We start from the raw sequence: 27,942 nt of genomic DNA, 5'->3' as shown, positions 1-27,942 counted from the left end.
TTATCAAAATCTGTATTTTTGATAAGTCATGAGCTTTATTTTATTTTTTTTTTAATTTTTATTTATTTATGATAGTCACACAGAGAGAGAGAGAGAGAGGCAGAGACACAGGCAGAGGGAGAAGCAGGCTCCATGCACCGAGAGCCCGATGTGGGACTCGATCCCGGGTCTCCAGGATCGCGCCCCGGGCCAAAGGCAGGCGCCAAACCGCTGCGCCACCCAGGGATCCCCTAGTCATGAGCTTTAGACAAGCTTCAAATATTCCCAAAGAAAAAGCACAATGCACGTTGTCATCACCTAGTCCATAACAGCGAGTGCTGTTAGCCACATTCATTGGCAATTCTTCCACTGTATTGTAGAAAGTCTCAATGTCACCAAGAATCCACTTGTCCACTTGTCTTCTTTAATGTTTATGGCCACAGATTTCCTCCCAAATTGACCTCCACTGCCAATTCTGAACAAAAGAAAAATTATTAATCAGAATATTAGTTATCAAATATGAAATGAACTACTAACAATATGAGCTACTTGTTAACCATCTGTGGCTGTTTATTTGCCAGGATTATATGTAAAGTGCTTTTTTTTTTAAAGATTTTATTTATTTATTCATGAGAGACACAGAGAGAGAGGCCTCAGAGACACAGGCAGAGGGAGAAGCAGGCTCCATGCAGGGAGCCTGATGTGGGACTGGATCCCAGAACTCAGGATCATGCCCTGAGCCAAAGGCAGACACTCAGTCCCTGAGCGACCCAGGCATCCCAAAGGCTTCCAACTAGATGCTAATCACAATATCCAGAGAAAAATAAAATATTTCTTTGACAGTTAGTGCAAAAGGATTCCTTTGGCTGCAAAATCAGATTCTATTAGGCATCTTAAGCATTCTTTTTTTTTTTTTTTAAGATTATTTACTTATTTATTCATGAGAGACACAGAGAGAGAGACAGAGACACAGGCAGAGGGAGAAGCAGGCTCAATGCAGGGAGCCCAACGTGAGACTCGATCCTGACCCCAGGACTACACCCTGGGCTGAAGGCTGTGCTAAACCAGAGAGCCACGGGGCTGCCTGCATCTTAAGCATTCTTATTTATAAAGCAGATGGCAGGGATCCCTGGGTGGTGCAGTGGTTTGGCGCCTGCCTTTGGCCCAGGGCGCGATCCTGGAGACCCGGGATCGAATCCCACGTCGGGTTCCCGAGGTGCATGGAGCCTGCTTCTCCCTCTGCCTGTGTCTCTGCCTCTCTCTCTCTCTCTCTCTCTCTCTCACTGTGACTATCATAAATAAATAAAAATAAAACAAATAAAATTACTTAATAAAACTAAAAAAAAAATATAAAGCAGATGGCAGTTATTATTTTTGTGGTAGTGAAATTAAAGCTCATACCCAAGAGGGCCATCCGGAAGCAGTTGTCAACCTGGGACAGATGTAAACACCAGGGACTAAAGAAAGAGAACAATTATGTGACTCATTGACACATTTTTGAAACTGTCAACTGCAAATATAAATTCTGGAATGTTGGCTATCATTTAGACTATGCTGTCCAATACAATAGCCACTAGCTACGTGTGGATATTGAAATTAAAATTAAATAAAATAGAAAACAGTTGCATTACCACATTTCAATAGCCACATAGTGGCCTGTCACTTCTGTGTTAGGGAGCACAGATGAAGAACATTTCTTTTTTTTTTTATTTTTTGGATTTTCTTTCTTTCTTTCTTTCTTTCTTTCTTTCTTTCTTTCTTTCTTTCTTTCTTTCTTTCTTTCTTTCTTCTTTCTTTCTCTCTCTCTCTTTCTTTCTTTCTTTCTTTCTTTCTTTCAGATTTTTATTTATTTATTTATTCATGAGAAACAGAGAGAGAGAGAAAGAGCAAGAGAGAGAGAGAGGCAGAGACACAGGCAGAGGGAGAAGCAGGCTCCATGCAGGGAACCCGATGTAGGACTACATCCCGGGTCTCCAGGATCACGCCCTGGGCTGAAGTCAGCGCTAAACCGCTGAGCCTCCCGGGCTGCCAAGATGAAGAACATTTCTATCACTGCAGAAAGTTCTATTGGACAAACCTGGTCCAGGACTTAAAACTTTTTATTTTGTGTGTGTGTGTGTATGTGTGTATAAGAAATCTCCACAAATCTGTTATGGTAATTAACCCACATTTATCACTGCTTTCTGCTCAGTTCATCTCATACACTGTAATGCGAATAGCTGGGATATATTTACCACCACAGCTGTCTACTAAAACAGATAATACGGTCAATCAAAAAAGTCTTGGCTAAAGCAGCTTAAAAGATCAAAGAAGTAGCACAAGAGAAAAACAAATATGGCAATACTGACTCACTCTTTTTTTTTTAAGATTTTATTTATTTATTCATGAGAGACACAGAGAGAGAGAGAGAGGCAGAGACATAGGTAGAGGGAGAAGCAGGCTCCATGCAGGGAACCCGATGTGGGACTCGATCCCGGGACTCCAGGATCATGCCCTGGGCGGAAGGCAGGCACTAAATCGCTAAGCTACCCAGGGATCCCCCTGACTCACTCTTTAGCCAAACAATATGTTGTTTCACTCATGAAACCATGCATGTCCTAAATCAGGCCAAGGCCATTTCAGCGTGCCGCCTCATCACCTATTCATGTTGACTACTGTATTTCCTAAAACACAGTACTTTTACATTAGTAGAACACAGAATTCAATAAAACCAGTATACCTAAGCCAGGTCAATGTAAATTTCTACCAGAAAATGCTAACAAAATCCCAATTATAGAAGAATCATCAAGAAAGCATGAGATATGATTAATATGACTTAAAAAAAGACATGTGTGTAAGCTAAGGCAACCAGATCTAACAGCATTATTGATTTTTCCTTTGAATATCAACTGTACAAAATCTAAAGTATGGGGTAAATTTCATATTTGTGAAATTTCACAATGAATTTCACACGAATCTTCCCAAGTAGAATTTAAATACATCTTATGTGGGACGCCTGGGTGGCTCAGGTTGAGTGTCTGCCTTTGGCTCAGGGCGTGATCTTGGGGTCCTGGGGTGGAGTCCCACATCGGGCTTCTTGCATGGAGCCTGCTTCTCCCTCTGCCTGTGTCTCTACCTCTCTCTGTGTCTCTCATGAATAGATAAATAAAATCTTAAAAAAAATACATCTTATGTTAACTGAGTGATAAGATTTTCCTTGTTCATATACCTGATTTTTTTTTAAAGGAAGTCTTTTTTTTAAAATGTTATTTACTTATTCATGAGAGACACAGAGAGAGAAAGGCAGGGACACAGGTAGAGGGAGAAGCAGGCTCCATGCAGGGAGCCCGACGTGGGACTCAATTCCAGGACCCCAGGATCACACCCTGGGCTCGAAAGGCAGGAGCTCAACCGCTGAGCCACCTGGGCGTCCCCATATACCTGATTTTAAAGGTTGACTGGCTAACAAAATCACACTTCAATGACAATACATAAATTTATTTCACCTGAATAAAAGCAAATATTCAATGAAGATGACAAATAGCTGAAAATATAGATTTCACAAGTAGTAGGCAGATGATCATCGTTTATAACCATAGACACTAGTTGTACATATAAAAGTCATGAGCCTGAAAGTATGATAGTAGATATTCAAATTCTGATTCAAAAAGCAACTGCTATACATCTTCCAGGCCACAAAATAATAATGAGCCACATATAAATCACACAGCTAACTGTGGAGTGAGGTTTTTATCCCCCACAGGGCTAGAGATGACCAAGACTACTAAAAATCTTCCCCTCAAAACCCACTTGTGGTAGATAAATATAATTAAATAAGGAATTGGAATACCAGTAAGTCGGTAGTAATCAAAATTTGGTTTGTGCCTTATCCAAATTCCTTCTTGATAATGTCTCTTTCTGTCACCACCTGCAAATATGAACAAGCATTAATTCTCAAGAGTCATTCCTCAAATCAGGGGTTAACTTGGTAATCATGTCTGAGACCCTGCATCCCTGGCTGCTAAGCACCATGGCGGACAGGGCTAGAAAGGTAACAGTTTTATTTTGAGCAGGGGGTAAAGACAAGGCAGCACTTTATAGCTACATTGTAACTAGATCCTGCATCATTTTATTAAGGAAATAATTAGATGTTAACAGTATCTTAAGCAGCAACAGTAGGGAAGAACTAGTCATATATTAGATACTGAAATTCCTGGCATGTATTTTCTCAGAAGGCAGTCTACCCTTTGCCTTGTGTTCTGAAAAAGAAAAGTCATGTGTGGTCTATCATACGACACAAGGAGCATACAATTTTCTTCCTTCCAGTATTTCAGAGAGGAAAATATTAATTCCTATCAGAGTTGGAATAAAACACCATTTGATTTCTAATTCTCATCCCTATCACTGAAAGGGATTAGTTAGAAATTCATTCTATTAATTCTGCCTAAATGCAGATATTATCTTACCAAATCTTAGAACAGAGTACCCTGAACTCAAGAAAGACATTTATCTCAGTTTTTCTACTACCTGGCATACTTGTTTTTCTTCTTGTGTTTACTCTGCTAGCTTTATTACAAATACTAAGACATGATACTAGCTTCTGCAATTTTAGTACAGAGCTTAAGTAAGCAGGTAAAAAAATAATTCGGGCCATAGTTTTTATGGGTATCAACTGGAAAAACATTACCCTTTTATTAAAATATTATAAAATATCAACCATTTCAAGGGTCAATTCTTCCTTCTTCATCAGAATTTGAACTTCTCGATAACTTCCAATGTATCGATTGACATTAAGGCAGAAAGCAACCCAACCTTAAGAAAAGAAAAAAAGAGAACTAATTATGTTGACATATTAAGCAGGTATAATCGTTTTCATAATAGTACATAGAGGAATATGTTTGAGACCAAGCGTCCCTGTCTTACTATAGAATTGAGTAGACAGAGATTGTAGGAAACAGTTGCTTTCAGCAGGGGTAAGGACAATATAGCACTTCACAGCTATATTGTAACAAGTAACCCAACCTGCCAGCTATCACATGCACATCTGAATACTTGTATTTAATTTCTGGTAAATCTTGTGGATTTGATATTTAATCCTTTGCTTGTTTGTTTTAAAGATTTTATTTATTTATTTATTTATTTATTTATTTATTTATTTATTCATGAGAGACACACAGAGAGAGAAGGCAGAGACACAGGCAGAGGGAGAAGCAGGCTCCACGCAGGGAGCCTGATGTGGGACTCGACCTCAGGACTTCAATATCATGCCCCGAGCCGAAGACAGGTGCTCAACCGCTGAGCCACCCAGGCGTCTCTGATCTTTAATCCTTTGACTCAGCATTTTTATCTGCTTCATCCAAAACAAGCATCTTGATCTATTTTGGAAAGTTAAAAAAAATCTTACTTAAGCGTGGGCTGTGCATGGAGACTTCTTTCCAAAGACTATACAATATGGAAGGGTGTGTGTGACAAGAGTAACTTTACCTGGAGAAACCTAACAAACACAACCCTAGCCAGGGAACCAAGGTCAACATCAACCAACAGCAATATTTTTTAATACAATGAAATGAAAATGGCACTTTTCAAATAAAAAGATCACTCTGTGGTCTTCCTCAATCTAATCTTGAGGAAAAACACCAAATTCCAATACAAGGACATCCTACTAAATATTTGACCAATATCTGACTCCTAAAATTTGTCACAGTCATCAAAAATAGGGAAAATTTGAGAAAACTGTCACAGCTAAGAGGAGCGTAAGGAGACATGAAAATTAAATGTAATGTGGTATCCTGGAACAGAAAAAGGACATTAGGTAAAAACTAAGGAATCAGAGTAAATTCTGGACTTCAGTTCATCCTATTGTATCAAGGTCAGTTGGTTCATTAATTTTAACAAATGTGCCATATTAATGTAAGATGTTAAGAATATGGGAAACTGGTGACAATGCATAAGAGACCTTTCTGAATTATCTTCTCATTTTTTTCTGTGAACCTAAAACTGTTCTAAAATATAAAGTTTATTTTATTTTTAAAAAAAATTTTAATTTATTTATGATAGTCACACAGAGAGAGAGAGAGAGGCAGAGACACAGGCAGAGGGAGAAGCAGGCTCCATGCACCGGGAGCCCAACGTGGGATTCGATCCCGGGTCTCCAGGATCACACCGTGGGCCAAAGGCAGGCGCCAAACCGCTGCGCCACCCAGGGATCCCCTAAAATATAAAGTTTATTAAAGGAAAATCCTAGTATCATATCTAGGTATTCATGCTTGGCAACTGGCTTAAACAGACTAATTATTTTCTTCCCATACTTCAAATATCACTAGTTCAAAAATGTCCTTGGAAAAATATGGCGATACTTACAAAGAATCTTGTATTTAACATAACGAATGTTCTCCCTGAAACACCAACAACTATGAGTGCTGCTTCAGCTTGTATGCTGTGCATTTCATTGTGAACACCGTTTCCACAATGCAGGCATGACAAGTTGTTTCCATAGAGTAGTCAAGTGCCAGGATTACTGTTTGGATCCAAAAGCCAAAGCTTAAATTATTATGTTGTAGAAAAACAGGCTCTACCAAACAATTTCTGAAGCACATAGCTAATGCTGAACTGCTCATATTTAGTTTCAGATTCTGGTCTGCAAACAGCTTTTAAGCATCCTAACATAGAATCACTTCTAAGCTTACAATGTAGAATGATCAAACTGCTTCATGATCAAATCTCTTTTGGTGTCTCATTTTTTAATTAGATTTTTGTTCCTTTATGAACTTGGGATCCCCAGTTTCCTACAGAGACCAGTTAGATAATTAAAGAACTCAAACATTTCCTACATTATTCTTCTATGTATAGGACACTTATGTACGGAAACAAGTTCTGCATTTATAGTTCAAAGCCAAATTATGCTGTTACATAGTCACTGATTATTACATACTTTGAAACTGAATCTTTCCAATAGGAAACTATAACATACAGCTTTGATCTTCATAAAGCCTACTGTTTTGTTAAGAAAATTTATTTCATAACTAATAGCAGTGAGCTCTGAAAACAGAGAGCATGCAACAGATATATCACAAACTACAAAGATTCCCAACTAATAACAGATCATTGCAATTTCCACTTTGCAAAATTGCATTTAGACTTAACAACAATATCACAAAGGGTTTAGATTCCGTCTACCCTGAAAAAAAGGAAAGCTTAGTTTCTCAGTTTGATGAGATACAGCCCTGCACACCACATCTGTAAGCCTAGTTCCTGTTTAATTTGAAAAAAAAACCTCTATGCTTGCATATAGACAATAATTAAAAAGGTTTTGAATAGATCACCACTTTACACCAAATCTTAAGCTATTCTTCATTTTTGTAAAACCTGAAGTAGCTGAGGATTTATGTTGCCCTGGCAGACAGCCATTAAGCAATGCCTGAGGGTACAGATGAGAATATACTAGTGGTGGCCTGCTGGTACGGACAACACCACGGATTGATGACACTGATCTCAGAATTCTTCTGTGGGAATGAGCCACTTCCAGGGCAACATGCTTGAGAATACAGCTTGCTCAGCTCCCGGGTATGATGCACTGAGAAAATGATGAACACATCATCATTTCTGTGGTATTTCTTCCCGCAATGGATAGCCCGAATCAATTTGTGAAGAAGTGTTGGGAATAAAAACAAACAACCAACAACCCAACAATGGAGGAATATTCTATAAGTAAACTGGCCTCCATTCTCAATGACTGGCACCATCCTCCACTCGTGTATTTTTAGTACACGCAGAGATCTCTATTATGGATACACTCATGAATACCAAAAATCACTTCATCACCTAACCTATTAAAATCATGAAAGACAAAGACTGAGGAGCTGTTCCAGAATGAAGGAGGCCAAAGAGACATAATAACAAAATCCAACATGTGATACTGTATTAGATTCTGGACCAGCAAACAAACCTTTTTTTTCTTTTTTTTTTTTTTTTGTAAAACGTTCATTAGTTGGACAATTGATGAAATTTAAATAAGATTAAACAATATCTATAGATTAAATAACATCACATCTCTGTTTTATTTTGATTTTGGTAATTGTGTTATGATGTAAGACAATGCCCTTTCTTATTTCTGGATAACACACACTGAAACATTAAGAGGTAGAGGCATAATGCCAGTAACTTACTGTCAAATGCTTCAGAAAAACATTATGTGTGTATATGATATGTTCAATTGTATTTATATACAGATATTTATTTATAATTTATTATAAATTATAAATAATTGTAATTTATTTATAATTATAAATATAATTACAATTAAAATTAAATTACAATTATAAATAATTGTAATTTATTTATACAAAATACATTTATTTTATTTATAAAATAAATGTGTTATAAATAGTAACACTTGAGAAATCTACGTAAAGAATATTGGAATTCGGGGCAGCCCAGGTGGCTCAGCAGTTTAACGCCGCCTTCGGCCCAGGGCCTGATCCTGGAGACCCGGGATAGAGTCCTATGTCGGGCTCCCTGCATGGAGCCTGCTTCTCCCTCTGCCTGTGTCCTTGCCTCTCTCTCTGCGTCTCTCATGAATAAATAAATAAAATCTTAAAAAAAAAAGCACATTAAAAAAAAAGAATATTGGAATTCTTTGTCCACTGTTGTAACTTTTCTGTAAGTCCTAAATAATTTCAGGTTAAAAATTATTAAAAATTCAAAATATATCAATATCAAAATACTAACATTTATAACTTACAGAAGAGAAACAACAGAGGTCTTAAACTGGCAGCTTATTTGTTGTCTTTGTTTTGCATAGTATTTTAAATCTGAATTAGATGCTTTCTGAGAAAATTTCATATGCAAATCCAAATTTCCACTTTTACTTGAAAAATCAGTAGATTGTAACCCTGACTCTTGGCAACCAATGATTGGCTGTCCACTTTAGATGGGCATATGCACTGCACATCCCTGGATCTCCACCTCTCTTTATTTTTCTTACACTTGGCTTTTTTACTCACTTATGTTGCAGGCCCAGCCCCATGCAGACATTTGTGAGGCCTTTGATTTATCCAGGAGCTCCAGCTCTGCTAAATTTAAGTAATTTAGTCTGAAGTTCCTTATCTTTGCCAATTACTAATTTTAAGAAGAGGAAGGTAAAATAAAAAGTTTGTTCATGCCTAAGAATCTCTTATGAGAAATATGTAATTGTGCTGAAGATGATGAGAGATGACACAAAAACCATTCAATGAGCATTTATTAAATGAATCTGGAAATTAACAATTTTAAATATAAAAGGGATGACTATATTAGATTTTTTTTTTCCTTTTGCTCCAAAGATCAGAATTAACCTTGGTACAAATAATGAGGGCTATTTGGGAAAGCACATATTCTGGCTCAATTAAGAGGGAAGAAATTTCTAATGGACAGTGACTGAAACTGTACTAAGCTACTTTCAGGAGGTGATGGATTTCCAGCTTCCTGAAGTGTTAGAAAGAGGTTGGGCAACAAAGGGGTTGGGGGGGTGCAATATATGTACATGGCAGTCAGGATGAATGTCTGTCATGGTCCTTCCTATGCTTGGATTCATGATACTATGGGGTGCTTAAATCTCTAGGTAAACCAACACTTCAATCATAAGATAGTAAAAAGAAGAGGAAAGAACTCAGCAATAAATCATGGGAACTCAAGGGTATGTGAGTCTCCAGGGTGTGATTTAGAAGGAGATGCCATGAAGCAGCCAGCTGGAGTCTGCTGGGGCATAGCTCTATCTCTGGTCCTAGAGTCCAAGGGAGTGGCAACAGATATGGAAGACACAGAAGTGAACCATGAGGAGGAACGAGCAAATACATTGGAAGGGATCAGTAGAGGGTGCAAGAAGACCTGGTGCGGGGGTGAAAGAGACCCATTTCTACAATATTATGGGAGTAGTTAAGTTATATTTAGCCTATATGAGTGCAAAGCTCTATTTGGTAATAAAATATACCTGCAGGAAATGGTGTCTAAGGAAGAAAGCAGATTTAAACGAGGCTTCAAAAAAACATGATAATCAGAGGAAGTTTTAGTTGACTACCATGAATTTCTTTTAGTACCAAGTCTTCTCAGTGCAAAAATTTCTCCAGCTCTTCTAGGAAGCTGGAAGAAGACAATATAGAAGACAAATAGTTGGATTCATCCATGGTGGCAGTTTTCTCTGGTGGATAAATAGCTAGTAATAACTGATAGGACTTATAGGGGTGGGGGAATTAATTTTTTATTACGATTTTACAAATAATCAAGGATCAGATAAAATAAGTGACTTGTTTACAATCACTTGGGTAATAAACAGTAGTTGCTTAGATTAGAACTTCAATTTCATAATTCTACATTCCTCTTTAGGTGAGGAAAGTTTTGTAGTTTTTTGAAGAAAAACTGCAGAAAGTTTCCCAAGAGGAATTTTAGGGAACAGTCTGCATAGTCTGCAAGTAAACTTTTTTTTTTTTTAGAGTGAGAGAGCCTGCATGTGGTGGGGGTAGGGGTGGGGAGAGAGCAGAGAGAGAGGGAGAGAGAGTCTTAAGCATGCCAGCAGCAGAGTCCTAGGCAGGGCTTGATTTCACAACCCTGAGATAACCTGAGCTGAAAACAAGAAGTGGACCTTAACCAACTGAACCACCCAGGTGCCACTGCAAGTAAACTATTTTAATACTGTAAACACTAAGGAAATAAAAACGATATGCAAAGAAATATAAAAATCCTAGAAGGCCTGACTTTTGGTTTTTAAAACATACTCTAGGGGATCCCTGGATGGCTCAATGGTTGGGCGTCTGCCTTCGGCCCAGGGCGTGGTCCTGGAGTCCTGGGATAGAGTCCCACATCGGGCTCCCTGCATGGAGCCTGCTTCTCTCTCTGCCTGTGCTCTCTCTCTCTGTGTCTCTCATGAATAAGTAAATAAAATCTTAAAAATAAATAAAATAAAACATACTCTGTCTACCTTACTATAAACAACCACTGACTATAAACCCATTTTCTAGCTTTCCCAGTCATCCTGTGGTTATTTCCTCTCCCATGATGGTTGGTATGCTTCTTCTGTTTAAAACACAATGAAAATAAAAATAATATCAATTATGCATGGGGAACAATGAATGAGACTATATTTAATATTTTATTAGCCCAGCGTATAGATATTTGATTTGGTAATATTGATATATTACAATCTAAAATACTTGTTTAACCATTACTGAACAGTACATCTCTTCACTGAAACTCAGATATCCATAATATTCCTCATTGCTTGGCTTTTTAAAACTAAAATAAAAATTTTTAAATTAAAAATTAATTATAGAATTATTTGGTATGCCAAAGATTCACACTTACTAAAGGTCCAATGTAAAGCTAATAATAACTAAGATTAATTACTTTTGATGTCCTAGGCACTTGACAATCCTATGAAGTAGATACAATTATTATCATCTTTATTTCAATGAAGAGGAAACTGAGGCCCAGAGAAATTATGTAACTTGCCTACTGTCAACAAAGTGGTGAGAACTAGGCTTTTTTTTTTTTTTTTTTTTGAGAACTAGGCTTTGAACCCAGATGTTTCATTCCAGAATTTGAGCTCTTAGCCTCCATAAGCGATACTGCTTTAATCCTTGCCTTAACAGTGATGTGTGGATCTCTAGCAATATAAATGATTATAACCTCGCCTGCTGACATGAAAGCCAAATGATATGCCATTGTGTATTTTTAAAAATCTTATTTTACTATTTGAGAGAGAGAGAACATGAGCAGGAGGGGGAGAAGCAGATTCCCTGTTGGGCAGGGAGCCCTACTTGGGCTCCATCACAGAACCCCAGGATCATGACCTGAGCTGAAGACAGATGCTTAACTGAGTCACCCACGTGTCCCACCATTGTATTAATCATAGAATGTACTTTCATTATCACATAGCTATATTCTTTGACAGTTTAATAGTCATTTTTCCCCCTAAAATATAAAGTAAGTGCTATGGAGGAAACTTGAATATAAACTAACTCTAGATTGGCCTCTGGAAAATAAGTTTGCTTTTGTTAATGGGATTTGTTCCAACAATAAGAATTCCGCAGGAGTCTTCTCCTGATTTAGGACAGCAGAACTGAACCGGGTTTTTAAGGTGTCCTGGTCTCATTACCCACTAGTTGCATAACCTTGGGCAAGTCTCTTCGCCTTTCCTCCGATCAAGGAACACAACACTCTCCGCATGGGGGCAGCTGTGAGAGGGGGCTGTAAACAGGTGCACAAGTGTTACTCCAGTCTAGGGTTGCCAGGTAAAAACCAACACGCCCAGTTTGACTTCAGACAAATAACAAATAATGCTTTATATTTAAATTTCTCTTTATATTGGAGACATATTTATACCCCCAAATCACTTATTTATCTGAAATTTAAATTTATCTAGCATCTTGTATTTTTAAAAGATTGTATTTATTTGAGAGCGAGCAAGAGAGCACACGCAGGAAGAGGAGGGGAGGGGGGAGGGGAGGAGAAGCAGATCCCCCTCCCCCCCCCCCCCAATGAGCTGCAGCCCACCCAGGGCTGGATCCTGGGACACCAGGGTCATGACCTGAGCCGAAGGCGGGGGTGGGGCTTCACCGCTTAACCCACTGAGTCACGCAGGGGCCCCAGTCTTGTATTTTTGTTGCCAAATCTGGCAACTCTATGGCTAGGGGGGCATGGAGAACGGCAAGCCCAGCTCCGCTGTCCTCCACTCCCCTCCCCCCCTCCCCCATAGAGAAACTGAGGCCGACTGCGGCTGAAGGGTGAACGTAGGCGAGGAGGAAGAGAGGGAAGGCCCGGGTGTAAGAGGGCTCCCCTTCGGGGGTGGGGCTGAAGGCAGAGTCCCGGGTCTCGCAGTCTGACCCCCGGTCCTCCCCCCCGCCCCCCGCCCGGCGCCCGCAGGCCGAACAGGCCCCGCCCCGGAGCGGGAACGCCGCGGTTACCTCGGCGGCGGCAGCAGCGGGCTCGGGGGGCGCTCCCGCCGGCTCCTCTCCGTCGCCAGCAGCAGCCCCGAGACCACAGAGCCCGCCGCCGTGTCCTCGGAGTCCGGCTGTTTGTCGCCGGCTGTTGGTCGCGTCTCCGACGTCCCCCAAAGCATCCCTCCGTCTGTCTGGAAGCCTCTTGTCCTCTGGCCACCGTCCCGGTCGGAGTCAGGAAATAGACCAATCAGAGCCAGGAATTCGGAGGGGGCGTCACCGCTAGAGCCAATCAGAGAGCAGATCTGGGCCTCGGTGGTGGCGATTGGCCAGTGGGTTTCCTCCGCCTCCCGGGGAGTGAGGGCTCCGGGCCCAGCCCCTTGGGTGGGCTGGTAGACGCGTCCCCCGGTGACCCCCGGGGTATCTTCTCTCTCCTGAGCTCTAGGGCGAGGAACCCTCCAGGACTTTTAATTGAAGGGAATTTTTAATTGAGGGGAAGAAGGGAAGGGAGCGGTCTTAAAATACAAAGGGGAGGGGGGATTCCTGGGTGGCTCAGCAGTTTAGCGCCTGCCTTCTGCCCGGGGCGCGGTCCTGGGGTCCCAGGTTCGAGTCCCGCATCGGCTTCCTGCATGGAGCCTGCTTCTCCCTCCTCCTGTGTCTCTGCCTCTCTCTCGCTCTCTCTGAATGAATAAATAAATAAAATCTTTTTTAAAAAAGATTTTATTTATTTATTCATGAGATACACATAGAGAGAGGCAAAGACACAGGCAGAAGGAGAAGCAGGCTCCACGCAGGCCCAATGTGGGACTCGATCCTGGGTCTCCAGGATCACACCCCGGGCTGCAGGCGGCGCTAAACCGCTGCGCCACCGGGGCTGCCCAACCACTGATTTTTTAAACGTCTCTATTGTTTTGCCTTTTCCAGAACGGCATATAGTTGGAATCGTAATAGTTTACTGCTTTCACTAAGTAATCACTTCTTTCAGATTACTTATTTCACATAGCAATATGCATTTAAGTTTCCTCCATGTCTTTTCATGGCTTGGTCGTTCATTTCTTTTTAGTGATATTCCACTGTCTTGATGTACCACAGTTTCTTTATCCATCCATCTACTGAAGGGCATATTGATGCTTCCAATTTTGGCAATTATGATAACTGCTATAAACACTCATGTGGCAGGTGGTTGTGTGGAAAGATAAAAGAAGCAATCCATAAATTAGAAATGGGAATATAAATAAATATATGGAAAAAATGACAATAGAAAAGACAGTTGGCTAGACAGAGGAAGTAAATCAAAATAAAAATAAGGGGATACAGGGCAGCCCGGGTGGCTCAGCGGTTTAGTGCCACTCTCAGCCCAGGGCCTGATCCTGGAGACCTGGGATCGAGTCCCACATCAGGCTCCCTGCATGGAGCCTGCTTCTCCCTCTGCCTGTGTCTCTGCCTCTCTCTCTCTCTGTGTCTCTCATGAATAAATAAATAAAATCTTAAAAAAAAAATAAGGGGAGATAATTAAAGATGCAAAACACTAATAGAGTTGTATGGGATCATGTTACTCACCTCTGTGTAATACATTTGAAAGCCTAAATGAAACAGATGAAATTTTAAGAAAATATAATTTATCAAAACATCTCAGAAAAGATAGAAACTCTAAATAGACTGGTTACTATAAAATAGATGTAGTCAGAGAACTGTATTTTTCCACACCTCTATCTACAAAAACACCAGGACTATATTATTTCATAGGAGAATTCTACTGATAAACTTTAAGGAACAGATGAATTGGTTGCTATTGATTCTATTCTGAGGACAGAAATAAGAAAACCTTCCAAATTCTATTTATGAAGTGAGTATAACATTGATAACAAAATCTAATAAAACACACATATATCTGATACATACACTGTGACCATAGACAGTCTTTTTTTTTTTTAAAGATTTTATTTATTTATTCATGAGAGACACGAAAAGAGAGAGGTAGAGACACAGGCAGAGGGAGAAGCAGGCTCCATGCAGGGAATCTGATGCAAGACTTGATCCTGGTACTCCAGAACCATGCCCTGAGCCGAAGGCAGACGTGCCCAACCGCTGAGCCACCCAGGTGTCCCTAGACAGTCTTTTCTAAAAAAATATTTTATTTATTTATTTGAGAGAGAGAGAGAGAGCATGAGCAGGGTGGCAAGGGCAGGGGGAGAGGGAGAAGCAGGCTCCCCGCTGGGCAGGGAGCCCAATGCACGGCTTGATCCTAGGACCCTAGGATCATACCTAAGCTGAAGGCAGGTGCCTAACCAACTGAGCCACCCAGCCACCCTAACCATAGACATTTTTTTTAAAAAGATTTTATTTATTCGCACAGAGAGAGAGAGGCAGAGACACAGGCAGAGGGAGAAGCAGGCTCCATTCAGGGAGCCCGATGCAGGACTTGATCCTGTGACTCCAGGATCACGCCCTGGGTGGAAGGCAGGCACTAAACTGCTGAGCCACCCAGGGATCCCCCAACCATAGATATTCTTATCTAGTAATCAAGACAGCATGATGTTGATGAAAGAATAGACAAATAGATCAGTTGAGCAGAATAAAATTTCCTGATATAGTGCCACATAAGTAGAGTCAACTGATCTTTGACAAAGAGCAATGGAAATTCAATGGAAAAAAGATAGTTTTTTCAACAAGTTGTGTTGGAAAAACTAGGCATCTATATGCGATATAACAAACCTAGACACTAACCTTACATTTTTCACAGAAATTATCTAAAAATGGATATAGACCTAAATGTAAAACACAAAACTATAGAGCTTCTAGAAGAAAACATAAGAGATAATCTAAGTGACCTTGGGTTTGGTAATGACTTTTAGATATAACACCAAATGCTTAATCCATGAAAGAAGAAATTGATAAATTGTTCTTCATTAAAATTAAATGAAGCAGGGATCCCTGGGTGGCTCGATGGTTGAGCATCTGCCTTTGGCCCAGGGCGTGATCCTGGGGTCCTGGGATGGAGTCCCACATCAGGCTCCCTGCATGGAGCCTGCTTCTCCCTGTGCCTGTATCTCTGCCTCTCTCCCTGTGTCTCTCATGATTAAATAAAATCTTTAAAAAAATTAAATTAAATTAAATTAAATTAAATTAAATTAAATTAAATTAAATGAAGCAGCAGACATTGTTAAGAGGATGAAAAGACAAGCCACAGATTGGGAGAAGATATCTGCAAAACATATATATCCAAAATATACAAAGAATTCTTAAAACTCAACAATAAGAAAACAAACAATGTAATTAAGAAGTAGCCAATACACAGAAGAAACTTAGATGCTTATTGCTAAGTGACAGAGGCCAATCTGAGAAGGCTACATATTACATGATTCAAAATATAGACATTCCGGAAGAGGTAAAACTATGGAGATAGTAAAAAGATTAGTGGTTGTTCCAAATTTAAGGAGAAGGGATGATGAATCAGTGGAGCATAAGAGTATTTTTAAGGCAGTAAAACTATCCTGTATGATAATTGTAGTGGTGAATACATACATGATATTATGCATTAGTCAAAACCGATAGAACAGTACAACACAAAAAGTGAACCTTAATATAAAATACAGGCTTTAATTAATAATGTATCCATATTGGTTCATCAATTGTAACACACATGCCACACTAATAAGAGATGTTAATAATATGAGAAACTGTTCTAAGAGAGTGGGTTTATGGGATTTTTTTCAGTACTTTCTGCTCAATTTTTCTATAAGCCTAAAACTGCTCTAATAAATAGTCTATTAGTGAAAAGAATACATCAAATACACTCTAAAATTCCAAGTGGTTTTGCCTTTAGGTGGTGGAATTATGATCAATTCTTTTTCCTACCTCTTCTTTTTTTTTTTTTTTTTAAGATTTTATTTATTTATTCATGAGAGACACACACAGAGAGAGAGAGGCTGACTCCATGCCAGGAGCCCGATGTGGGAGTCGATCCCGGGACTCCAGGACCGCGCCCTGGGCCAAAGGCAGGTGCCAAACCGCTGAGCCACCCAGGGATCCCCCTTTCCTACCTCTTCTTTTCAGTTTTCTGTACTTTGCTAATATGTTGTTCAAAGAAAATACATTATTTTGACAATAGATTAAATTTGAGAAAGGACATACATGGGGAGGAGAGTGAAAGTACAGAGGTAGAGGCAGGTGTGCCATGCCCCTCCAAGTATATGCATTTGCATACTCACCTGCTCCCCTGTCCCAGGGGCAGCTGGTTTCAGGAAGCACAGGGTGACAGTGAAAGACTGTCAGGATGGCGTGAGATCAGGTGACTTTTTCACTTTCCTGGGTTCACCTATCCAGTCACTTGAGCAGTAGATGGCCCATAGTGTGGCTCCTTAGACAAGCATGTGGTCTTATGTATTAGAACGACTGGGCTCCTGGTGCAGAGAGGGTTATCCTACGGGCAGCATTGGGGGAAAGAGGCAACACTGCAGTGTTGAGGCAGGTCCAAGGCCTCTGTGAAGTGAGAGGCTTTGACTGATGGATGTTGTCTAATTCTGAACTTGGTCCAGGAACTGTGGGGTTTACAGAGATGTATAAGGTATTTCCTTTGTCTAGCCCAGGGTCCAATGCAGAAAGAACAGTGATAGAGAGGGATGTGGAGGAAGAGGCCCTTTATTTATTTATTTTTAAAGATTTTATTTACTTATTTGAAAGAGAGAGAGAGAAAGAGAGAGAGACACTGACTACACTAGCAGGGGGTGGGGCAGGAAGCCTGATGCAGGGCTCATTCCCTGGACCCTGGGATCATGACCTGAGCTGAAGGCAGTCAGTTGACTGAGCCTCCCAGGTGCCCTGGGGGGTGGGGATTATCATGAGCATTTGTGGTGACCTTGACCCCCTCCCACAGTGCACTTTTACCTAATGTAACCTCCATCTCCTGTCACGTTCTCTCCACCTCCTTCCCTTATCACTACCATCTCTTCCTCTTCTGTTTTCCTCTGCTCTGCCTTAGCACAGAGCCCTTCACACTACCAGCAGCAGCTCCTTATTGGGTCATAAAAGCAAAACTAAAAAACTTTGATTATAAAAGATATTTAAACATGCATAAAAGTAGAGAGAATAAATAGTAAAACAACCCACCTAACACCTTGATTTAACAATTATGAACATTTCCCAGTATTTATCTCATTTATTCTCCTTGCTAAGGTAGTTTAAATTACAAACAGTGATTTTTTTTTTTAAGATTTATTTATTTATTTATTCATGAGAGACAGAGAGAGGCAGAGACACAAGCAGAGGGAGAAGCAGGCTACATACAGGGAGCCCGACTTGGGACTCGATCCAGGGACTGCAAGATCATGCTCCGGGCCAAAGGCAGGCGCCAAACCACTGAGCCACCCAGGGATCCCCAGACTGATGTTTTATCCTTAAAAACTTCAGACATCTCTAAAAGAATATGGACATTTTCTTTTTTTTTTTTTAGGACATTTTCTTACATAACTAAATACCATACTTTCCAAATGCAAAATTCCCCAATTTGGGCCATTGTTTTTTTTTTAATTTTTTTTTTTTAAAGATTTATTTATTTATTCAGAGAGAGCAAGAGAGAGGCAGAGACACAGGCAGAGGGAGAAGCAGGCTCCATGCAGGAAGCCCGACGTGGGACTGCAGGATCACACCCTGGGCTGCAGGTGGCGCTAAACCGCTGCGCCACCGGGGCTGCCCTGTTTTTTTATTTTTAAAAAGATTTTATTTATTCATGGGAGACACAGAGAGAGAGACAGAGACACAGGCAGAGGGAGAAGCAGGCTCCATGCAGGGAGCCTGACGTAGGACTCGATCCCAGGTCTCCAGGATCACACCTTGGGCCAAAGGCAGGCCCCAAACCGCTGAGCCACCCAGGGATTCCCAGGGCCATTGTTTTTAAAAATGAAATTGAATACAAAGTATTTCAGGGCTTCACATGTGGTAAGGGAAAAGAAATTATTCATACAACTTTGTTTAAATTATGTGTATGTTTGTCTACTGTATCATGATGTAAAATTTATACCATACAGTCTAAGAAGTTTGAAGACCAGTGGTGCATAAGTTTTCCCAGGGACTTGTTAGAAATGCAAATTCCCGGGTTCTTATTCCAAACCACTGAGTCGGATCTCTGCTGGTAGGGACAAGGAATCCATAGTAAAAGCAAACCAACCGGGGCATCTGGGTGGCTCAGTGGTTGAGCATCTGCCTTTGGCTCAAGTCATGATTCCAGAGGGGTCCTGAGATCAAATCTCACATCAGGCTCCTTGCAGGGAGCCTGTTTCTCCCTCTGCCTATGTCTCTGCCTCTCTGTGTCTCTCATGAATAAATAAACAAAATCTTTAAAAAACAAAAACAAGAAACCAACCAACCAATCTTTATTTTAGGTGATTCTGCTAGTTTGGATCTAGACTCAACTGGGTGACCCTGTGATGCCCAGGAATCCCTCACCCTCATCTGTGTCACCCAAGTGGGGCCTTTCTTTCTCTTCACTGTGTTGAGAGTTTACCAACAGAGGTGGAATCTCCCTTGGCAGTGCTTGGAGGACGTTTCTCTTTCCAAGCTTAGGCAAATCTTTACCTGAAGGCAGAGAATGGTCTAGATTCATAAGATTAGTAATAATACACTTTGGTCTTTGTACTAGCAACATTGTAAAATGAGACTAAAGCCCTTAAAGGGTTGTTGTGAGGCTTAAATGAAGTCTGTGAATTGCCTACCACTGCACCAGAGTAGTCACTTATTATATGGTGGTGGCAGTTGCTGTACTTGACGCCACCTATCACAACCCTGGGCATATAGTAGATGTTCAATGGATGTGACAGATTGCTAATTTATTCGCTGGGGAAGGAGGAAGTCTCTTCTGGTTTGTTCTTGATTTTGCCAGATATTGGAGCAATGTGATTTGTGTGATTTGTCAGAGACAGGAAATAGATTATAATTAGGAAGGAGAAAAGGAGGCGCAGAAAGGAGGAGGATGGAAAGGAAGAAGAGAAGAAAAAAGAATGTCCATATTCACAAGAAGAATGGAGACAATGACTATTTTCTTAGGGGACAGGGGAAGTATTGGCTCTTGCACACCAAGTGGTCATATCTTCTTAGTCACAATTACAGGATTTCAGAACTGGAAAAAGGAACTTGGAGACCACAGACCCACCCCCTCATAGCCCAGAGATAGCAGTTGAGGTCCTGGAAGAGCATGTGTTAGAGATGGAGGACAGGATGGAGGACAGGATTGATTTCTGAAGACAGGCACTGCCTGCTGCATCTTGCCATAAATTCAGCCAATTCATCTCCATGGAAACCGCTGAAGATTGTGAAGGTACGGATGTGGAAAAGGACAGCAGGACTCCGAGTGTGATTTCTTTTCTATGCCTTTCTTTTTCTCCCTCATTCCTATTCATCAGTTTCCTCTGACTCCTCTTCCTCTGCCCCTTCCCTCTCTCCCACCTTTCCATGATTCTCAAGTGTAAGGACCTGTCCTAATCCAGGAAGCTGAGGTCACCTGACCTGCAAGGGCCAGAGTGCTGCATATCATCTGCCTCTTTAGCAATGTGCTTGTTTCTAGTGATTGAAACTCACAATTGGCTCTGACTGGGCACCAGGGCTCTGACCACTATTATCAAGAAACACTTGGGACGCCTGGGTGGCTCAGTGGTTGAGCGTCTGCCTCAGCTTGGAGCGTGGTCCAGAGGTCTGGGATTGGGTCCCACATGGGACTCCTTGCAGGAAGCCTGCTTCTCCCTCTGCCTATGGCTCTGCCTCTCTCTCTGTGTCTCTCATGAATAAATAAGTAAAATCTTAAAAAAAGAAAAAAAGAAACACTTCATTTGGTTCCTCAAAAATACTTGTGATTCTTGAGTAGACAGAAAGCACCATGGAAACCATTTAAAGCTGTCTTACTTCTTTGTGTCTTTAACCTTTTGCAAGTGATTGCTATGAAACTGGTTGCTCTCCTCCGGCAGGGAGAATGCAGAGACTGCACCTCGCAGGAAAGAATAACCTTTCACAGGAATCTCAGGTTGCATGAGGAGTAACATCTCTTAACCACAGCCCACAATTGTTACAGAAAGCATTTAAACATGTCCTCAAACCTCTGGGATTCCCTGCTACTATTAGAAATTAGATCCAGGGTGTCTGGGGTCTGGCTTTTTACACGTCAAAGAGGAAAGCTGAGCTTCCTGCCATTGGTTTAGAACCTGTGATGGTCCTGGTGTTCTTGTGACCAGATACTCAGGGTCCCCCATTGTAGAACAGATTGAGGAATGACCTGACCAGGCACGCATTTGCTTAGGCTTTTCTGTGGAATTCTGTGGAACAGTCTTTTGCTTCCTGTCAGGTAGGATCTGGGGCCATCTGAAGAAGCTGCCGGAAATCGACTGCCATGGGACAGTGGCTGTAGAGAACAAAATGGAGTCTCTCATGTTAAGCAGGAGCCTGTGTGAAGCAATGAGGCAAGCAGTGAAGGTACTGCAGCTAGGAGATATTCCCGAGACCAAGGTCAGCTGACACCCCAGAACTCATAATGAGCAGAACCAGAGGAAGTCTGCAGGGACCCCAAACTGATTAAATCCCTTAAAAAAGGCAAGGATTGGGCAGCCCGGGTGGCTCAGTGGTTTAGCACCGCCTTCAGCCCAGGGCCTGATCCTGGAGACCAGGGATCGAGTCCCTAGTCCAGCTCCCTGCATAGAGCCTGCTTCTCCCTCTGCCTGTGTCTCTGCCTCTCTCTGTCTGTGTCTCTCATGAATAAATAAATAAAACCTAAAAAAAAAAAAAAAAAGGCAAGGATTTTGGCAGCATATGTCAAACTCTTCAGACCTGACCCTTCTATGTCTGAGCCCTTGAAGAAGGCAACTGCTGACAAAGGCTCTGCCGATTGATCTCCGAACAGAACCGAGATCCTTGCCTGGATGAACATAAGCAGTAAATTGAGAGCTGGCCTGGACCAGATTGAGGCCTTACCTCAACTGCACACCCACAGACTGCCTTGGCCTTAACTTCCCGCAGACTTCTGTTACCTTGTGTGTTGTGTGGCTTGTCTTCCGTCCCGCTTTGTGTGCTGTGTAAGAAGCCAGGTTTAATCACATGAATTGTCACTGAGTTTGGAATCCTGAACCTGCTTTATAGCTGTGATTTAGCTTTGCTTTGTGATGGCATATAAAGCTGACATCGTGGAAAGACACAGCTCCTGTGTGCGCCTTCACGGCGTGCTCCTGCCAGCAGCCCAGGGAGGACGCTCTGGGGCAGGCAGGGACGTGCGTGGGGCTGGTGCCAGAGCCCTTTGGCATGGAGGATGGAGCCTCGGCGTGCCCTGGAGCAGCTGCACAGTGGAAAAGACCCGCGCGCTGGAGAGGTTGTGCGTGCGCAGGTGCGTGCCCAGCCGACTCGCGCACGGCCCGGGCTCCCGGCTGGGAGTGCGGGTGCGCCCCGCGCGTGCTGGTTACTGCGGCAGCCAAGCCCTGGGGCGGTGGCGGGGGGGCGGGCAGCAGCCCGGGCCGGCCGGCCGCACGTCTCCCCAGTCAGCCCCCTTCTCGCCTCAGCAGCTCTGCAGGCACCTGGTGGGCAAGGAGGGGGCGCTGCGGCAGCCGTCCGGGGCCCCGGAGCTAGCAGGAGCGCCTAAAGCGCGGTCTCCCCTCCCCGCAAAGCTGCCGAGGACACACTGGGAGCCGCTCCCGCTCCGGGGGCCGCAGCGCGGGGGCCGCGAGGCCAGCGGCGCAGCTTCACCTGGGGCGAGACTGCGCGGGGGCGCGTGCGCGCTGCCGGGGGCGCGGAGAGGTGGGCGCGGAGGCGGGAGCGCCGGGCGCGCGGCGGGCGGGGGGGCGGGCGGCGCGGAGGAGTCGGGGCCTCAGGCCCCCTCCGCCCTCCCCCTCCGCCCCCGCCCTCCGCGCCTCCGCCCTCCGCCTCCGAGGGCCCTCCCCCTCCCCCTCCCCCTCCGCCCCCGCCCTCCGCCTCCCCCCTCCGCGCGCAGGGGCTCCGCCTGCAGGCGGAGAGCATCCTTCCCGACCGTCCCGGGAGGCGGCGCCGAAGACGCGACCCGACCCCCGGGACCGCACCTCCGAGACCCGCTGCGCTCCCTCGGCCCGGGGAGCCCGACGCGCGGTTACAGCGAGATTTGGGGCGCTCGGTTTTTCTCCCCTCCACAAGTGCCATTTCCGTCTCTCTCTCAAAGCCAGATAGTGCGCTGGGAGAGCTGCTGGATTCTCCGCTTCCAGACCATTCCCCGGAGGGCGTGGCCGGCGTGGCTGGCCGAGCGGCCCGGGAAAGTTGGCCTGGGCTGGGAGTGACTGGTTTTGCGCCTGAAGAGAGCGAGGAGGACAGCGCGGCGCATCCTCGGGAGCAGACGTCTGTGAAGCACCGTCCGTGACAGCAGTAGAGACACGTTTACGTGGGGCTTTGTTTTGTTTACACACTGAGTGGCTTTTCGGTTGAAATGCTATTTTGGTTAAAGGAAGAGATGGCCCCCCAGGAGCTGAGCCGGCGACTGGCCACAGTGATCACTCATGTCGGTAAATGGAGCTTTTTTTTTTTCCCCCTTTCGTTTAATTGATGGAGGTGGGGGCGTAGTCTCGGGGGCGGGGCCGCGCCGGCCGCCCGCGCTCGCCTGCAGCCCCGGGGGCAGCGCCCTGCGTGCCCAGGCCGTGGGGGTGCGGGCTCGGCGTCTCAGCCTCGCTGCTGCTGGGGGCGGCCAGTGCCCGGCATCCCTGGGGTCCTGCACGCCCGGCGGGGCCGGGGCGGGCCTGGGGCAGGTGCCTCCACCAGGCAGGTGCGCTTAGTCCCCTGAGGGCTGCTGGGCTGCTAGGATCCGTTGCCCGCGCTGACCCGGCGGAGGTGGGGAGCTGTGTGGCCGTTGGCGAGATAAAGAGAAAGGAGAGGGAACCTGAACGGACGCCGGTGCTCTCCTGCAGAAAGTACTGCCAGCCCGGAGGCTCGCGCACCAGCCAGCGTGGTGAAACGCAGGCCTCGGTAGAAGGTCGCTGCGCAGGCTGGCGCCCCGGCCCGTTGGAAGTCCCGCCTGGAGGTGTCACGCACTCCCGGTGAACCCCAGTGGCAGGCCTCTGCAAGCCTCAGGACACGGGGCGGAGTTAATCCTCTTCCGTTGATTGAGTTGAATGAGGGCAGCAGAACCTCATGCCTTGCTCCTGAAATAAGGGTTGTGGTGGAAAGACAGGCCCTGTTTAGGAAAGAGGACATTGAGACAGTGGTACGTTGGTTGATTCCTTCTTAGCATTTTCTTCCCCTGCCCTGGACCTCCCCAAATAAAGACACATTCCAGATTGAGATTCTTTGGAGGTAGATGACTAGAATTATCAGGTAATTTTGAACGTTTAAGTCACTTAACGCTGAGATCCTTCCATAAGGCAAATTAGTTTTAAAGTCAGGAAGTTTTTGCCTCAGTGTTCCACCCATTTGCTAGAACTGCCTTCTTAGTATTTGTTCGTTACCTATTGCTCCAATTAATGAGCTTTCGCTCCTCTTTGAGCACCCTAGTTCAGTGTATTTAGAGCATAGATGTCATATATCTTGAATGATACGCATGTGGGGATATACTTTGTGAAGATACTTATCTGGAAAGACCCAGTTTTGATGATTCATTTTAAATACTGTTTCTGGTGCCAGCGTGGCTGCTGAACTGGTTTTTCTTTAAGACAAAAGGTCAGAAGAATGCTATCAGGGAAGTATTGCTGGAGGGAGGATGAAACAAACAGAATTTGGAGTTTGAAATATATTGAATGCTGAAATGATTGTACTTGAAATTGTGCATATGCATGAAATTGCAGTGTCAGGAAAGAGCCAGCCCTGGACTGGGGATAGGATTGATTGTCTGGATTTGAATTTCTCCTGGATGAATCATTCAACCTAAGGCTAAAAATGGGAATTTTACTAATCCTTTCCTACCTAGCTCAAAGCCTAGTTGTAAGCCGATGTGGGTAAAATCACCATCTAAACTGTGACTCTGTTATTATTGGTCATACCCCAGTATGCCACTGAAGATCTTGGGCAGATCACTGGGCCTCTCTCAGGATGAAACTTCCCATTTGTTAAATGAGGAGGTAGACCTGGACGATTATTAAGGTCTCTCCTATTTCTCTCCATGTAGGATCTTTTTGAAGGTTTGGTAGGTAGTATTCCTTGGTTAACACCTGGTGGCCTCTGGGGTCCAGGCTATGGTATTTTCTTGCCCATATTGCTCACTTCCTTTTTCTATAGTTAGCTCCATAAAGGATGTAGACCTGAATTTGTTGTAGTTTCTGCTCTCAAAGAACCTCTAATGACCTCTGGCATTTGTGTGTCTTGCAGCATTCTGAATCCTCTGGTGTAATCCGCTGTAATCTCACAAAGAGATTTGAAACCTGTGAAAACAGGTTTCAAATCTGTGAAACCTGTGAAAGAGGTTATCATCCCTACATTACAAATGAAGGAATTGAGACTTAGAAAAGTTTGCCTTTTAAGCTTTCAAAGGTAATGGATAGCAGGCTCAGGACCAGTAGGCAGCTGTTTAGATGGTCTGTTTGGGGGTCTGATTGAGGGGGCAACCAGCCTTTACCTTCATGGAGAATCGCACTGAGTAGCCAGTGGAGCATCTGCTACGGTTTGGCTCGGTGTTTGTTCTTTCCAGACATTTTCTTGGTGAGCAGCCTGAGGGATGTGATGAGTTAGGGAAGGGTTGAGAAGTGCTTGGAGCAAGACTATGGGTTAGAACGTTATCCTGGTTCGATCCTAACCATTCATCTGGGTAACAACACTATGCTCATATATTCACTCTGCCACTTGTGTCCCCTGCCAGTCCGTTCCTCCTCCAGCTGGGATTTCTGCTCTGTTTGCAGTCCCTTAGATTTGACAATTCACATCTGGAGTTTGTTGATTCAATTTCTGAAATAACTCATGGGTCTCTCTCCTAATGTCCATTCCCACTGTGACCTTCCTGTGACTTGTTCAGGATTTCATTCCTCCTGACTAACCATTTGGGCAAGTCTTCTGCCTCTCTTGTGTTTGCCTCTAACTTATACCAGGAATAAACACACAGCTTTTGTATCTTCTAAAACCTTTAATAATACCTTTACATAGTCATTCTCTGCAGCCTGGAGTATTTGTATTTTATTTGGCATGCTTCTGGTTTTATCCCCCAGTAATTGATATTTCTACATGTATGGTTGGTCAACTTGGCCTATTCATTTCTTCAGCTTTGTTCCACTATATTGTCTGACTTTGTTTCTGCCTCTAAACTCTTGCTTCTGCTTTCCTTCCATCTGGAATGACCCCTTAATATATTTCTCCACACAAAAATCATACACACCTTTCAAGCCCAAGTCCTTCTCCAGGTATCTCTGATTCTGCCAGTGGAAAATACTCTTGTCTCTGAATTCCAAAGTAGGTTTTGTTCTAACCACGTAACACTTCTCATTCTCTCCCTTATATTATGGTTGGTTTTTGTGTGCTTGTCTTATCTCTGCTCCTAGACTCTGCATTACCAACTGTCTATCCTGGGCAGTTACCTAACATAGTCTCTTTCTAAGGAGATGCAGAATAAATGTTTGCTGAATAAATGAATGATTTTTTTTTGTGCTTTAGAATGGACCTTGAGTATTGAGTAATGCCAGGCAGTTTTTATATGTTTAAGGACAGTTCTGAAATGTTTGTGGATAACTCTTGCTTCCTAAATCCCTCTTTTCCAAGTAAACATTAAGCTCATCAAATGTTCTTCATATGATGTCATTCACTGTGGGGGCCTCCTTTGAATTTTCTTAGTTTGTTGGCGACCCTCAAAAAATATTCACCTCACGTGTGAAAAGTGTCCAGATGTGTTTTACCTATGTAGTACACAAGTAGTACTATCTTCTTACTCTTTATTCTGGACTATAGAATCACATTGGTTCATTTACAGATTTCATAATCAAAAAAGAGTGAAGCACCAGTTGGCTTTACTAGCAAATTCTACCAAACATTTAAAGAAGAATTAATGCCAATTATTCACAACTCTTCTAAACAGTAGAAAAGGGAACACTTCTCATTTTATAAAGCAAGTATTACCTAATGTCAAAATCAGACAAAGGCATTATTACAAGGAAAAAAATTATATAAAAACTATATTTTATGATTTATATCATAAAATATCTTTTATGATATAAATACAAAAAGCCTCAACAAAATGCTAGCACCAGATACAGCAGCATATAAAAAGATTTATATACCATGATCAAATGAGATTTATCCCAGGAATGCAAGGTTGGTTTAACATCTGAATTGATGTAGTATACCTTATAAATAGAATAAAGAACAGGGGCAGCCTGGGTGGCTCAGAGGTTTAGCCTGCCTTCGGCCCAGGGTGTGATCCTGGAGACCCGAGATCGAGTCCCACGTCGGGCTCCCTGCATGGAGCCTGCTTCTCCCTGTGCCTCTGCCTCTCTCTCTCTCTCTCTGTGTCTCTCATGAATAAATAAATAAAATCTTAAAAAAAATAGAATAAAGAACAAAAACCATATAATTATCTCAATAGAGACTGAAAAAGTATTTGACAAAATTTCATACCTTTTTGTTTTTAAAAAAATACCCAACAAACTGGGAATAGAGGGAAATTTCCTCAGCTTGATAAAGGGTATCTGAAAAACAGCTAGCATCATGGTTAGTTGAAAGCTTTCCCTTTAAGATCTGGAACAAGCCAAGGATATCTGCCTTCACCACTTCAGTTCAACACTGTGCTAGAGATTCTAGCCAGGGTAGTTAGGCAAGAATATGAAACAAAAGGCATCCAGATTGGAAAGGAAGAAGTAAAACTTATTTGTATTTGCAGATAACATCATGTAAATAGAAAATCCTAAGGAATACACTAAAAAAGCTCTTTTTTTTAAATTTAAAGATTTTATTTATCCATTCATGAGAGGCACACAGAGAGAGAGGCACCACTGAGCCACCCAGGGATCCCCCAAAAAAGGTCTTATAATTAATAAATTAGTTCAAGGTTTCAGGATACAAAGTCAGTATACATTAACTAAAATGTTGTCATGTTGATAACAACTATCCATGCTATAGAAAATGGTCATGTATTAAGTTAGGATTTCTTAGGATCAATATCTAAATAATATTGGGC

General features: G+C 42.9%; 1 protein-coding gene, 1 long non-coding RNA gene and 3 other non-coding genes across 5 annotated transcripts in view; 1 reads left to right on the top strand and 4 right to left on the bottom strand.

Moving 5' to 3' along the window:
* Positions 1-237: 237 nt before the first annotated feature.
* On the bottom strand, positions 238-13,088 carry LOC144302475 (uncharacterized). Its single transcript, XR_013369377.1, has 6 exons — positions 12,894-13,088; positions 6,319-6,475; positions 4,646-4,770; positions 3,809-3,886; positions 1,381-1,436; positions 238-454 (listed from the first exon to the last, which is right to left on the bottom strand). It is a non-coding gene; the product is annotated as an uncharacterized LOC144302475 (long non-coding RNA).
* On the bottom strand, positions 3,953-4,083 carry LOC144302792 (small nucleolar RNA SNORA63). The gene has a single exon (XR_013369849.1). It is a non-coding gene; the product is annotated as a small nucleolar RNA SNORA63 (small nucleolar RNA).
* Positions 4,414-4,592, bottom strand: LOC144302806 (small nucleolar RNA SNORA81). The gene has a single exon (XR_013369863.1). It is a non-coding gene; the product is annotated as a small nucleolar RNA SNORA81 (small nucleolar RNA).
* LOC144302793 (small nucleolar RNA SNORA63) lies at positions 4,853-4,982 on the bottom strand. Its single transcript, XR_013369850.1, has one exon. It is a non-coding gene; the product is annotated as a small nucleolar RNA SNORA63 (small nucleolar RNA).
* A 9,738-nt stretch (positions 13,089-22,826) lies between the features above and the next one.
* MCF2L2 (MCF.2 cell line derived transforming sequence-like 2) overlaps positions 22,827-27,942 on the top strand; it is a 236,259-nt gene continuing 231,143 nt past the window's right edge. Inside the window, exon 1 of the mRNA XM_077879818.1 lies at positions 22,827-23,362. Within this exon, the coding sequence (XP_077735944.1) occupies positions 23,287-23,362 (76 nt within the window). The 5' untranslated portion in view covers positions 22,827-23,286. The remainder of the gene's footprint in view (positions 23,363-27,942) is intronic.

The sequence above is a fragment of the Canis aureus genome, chromosome 31 (genome assembly GCF_053574225.1).
Source record: "Canis aureus isolate CA01 chromosome 31, VMU_Caureus_v.1.0, whole genome shotgun sequence".
NCBI lineage: Eukaryota > Metazoa > Chordata > Mammalia > Carnivora > Canidae > Canis > Canis aureus.
This window is presented reverse-complemented; position numbering and strand designations above follow the sequence as displayed.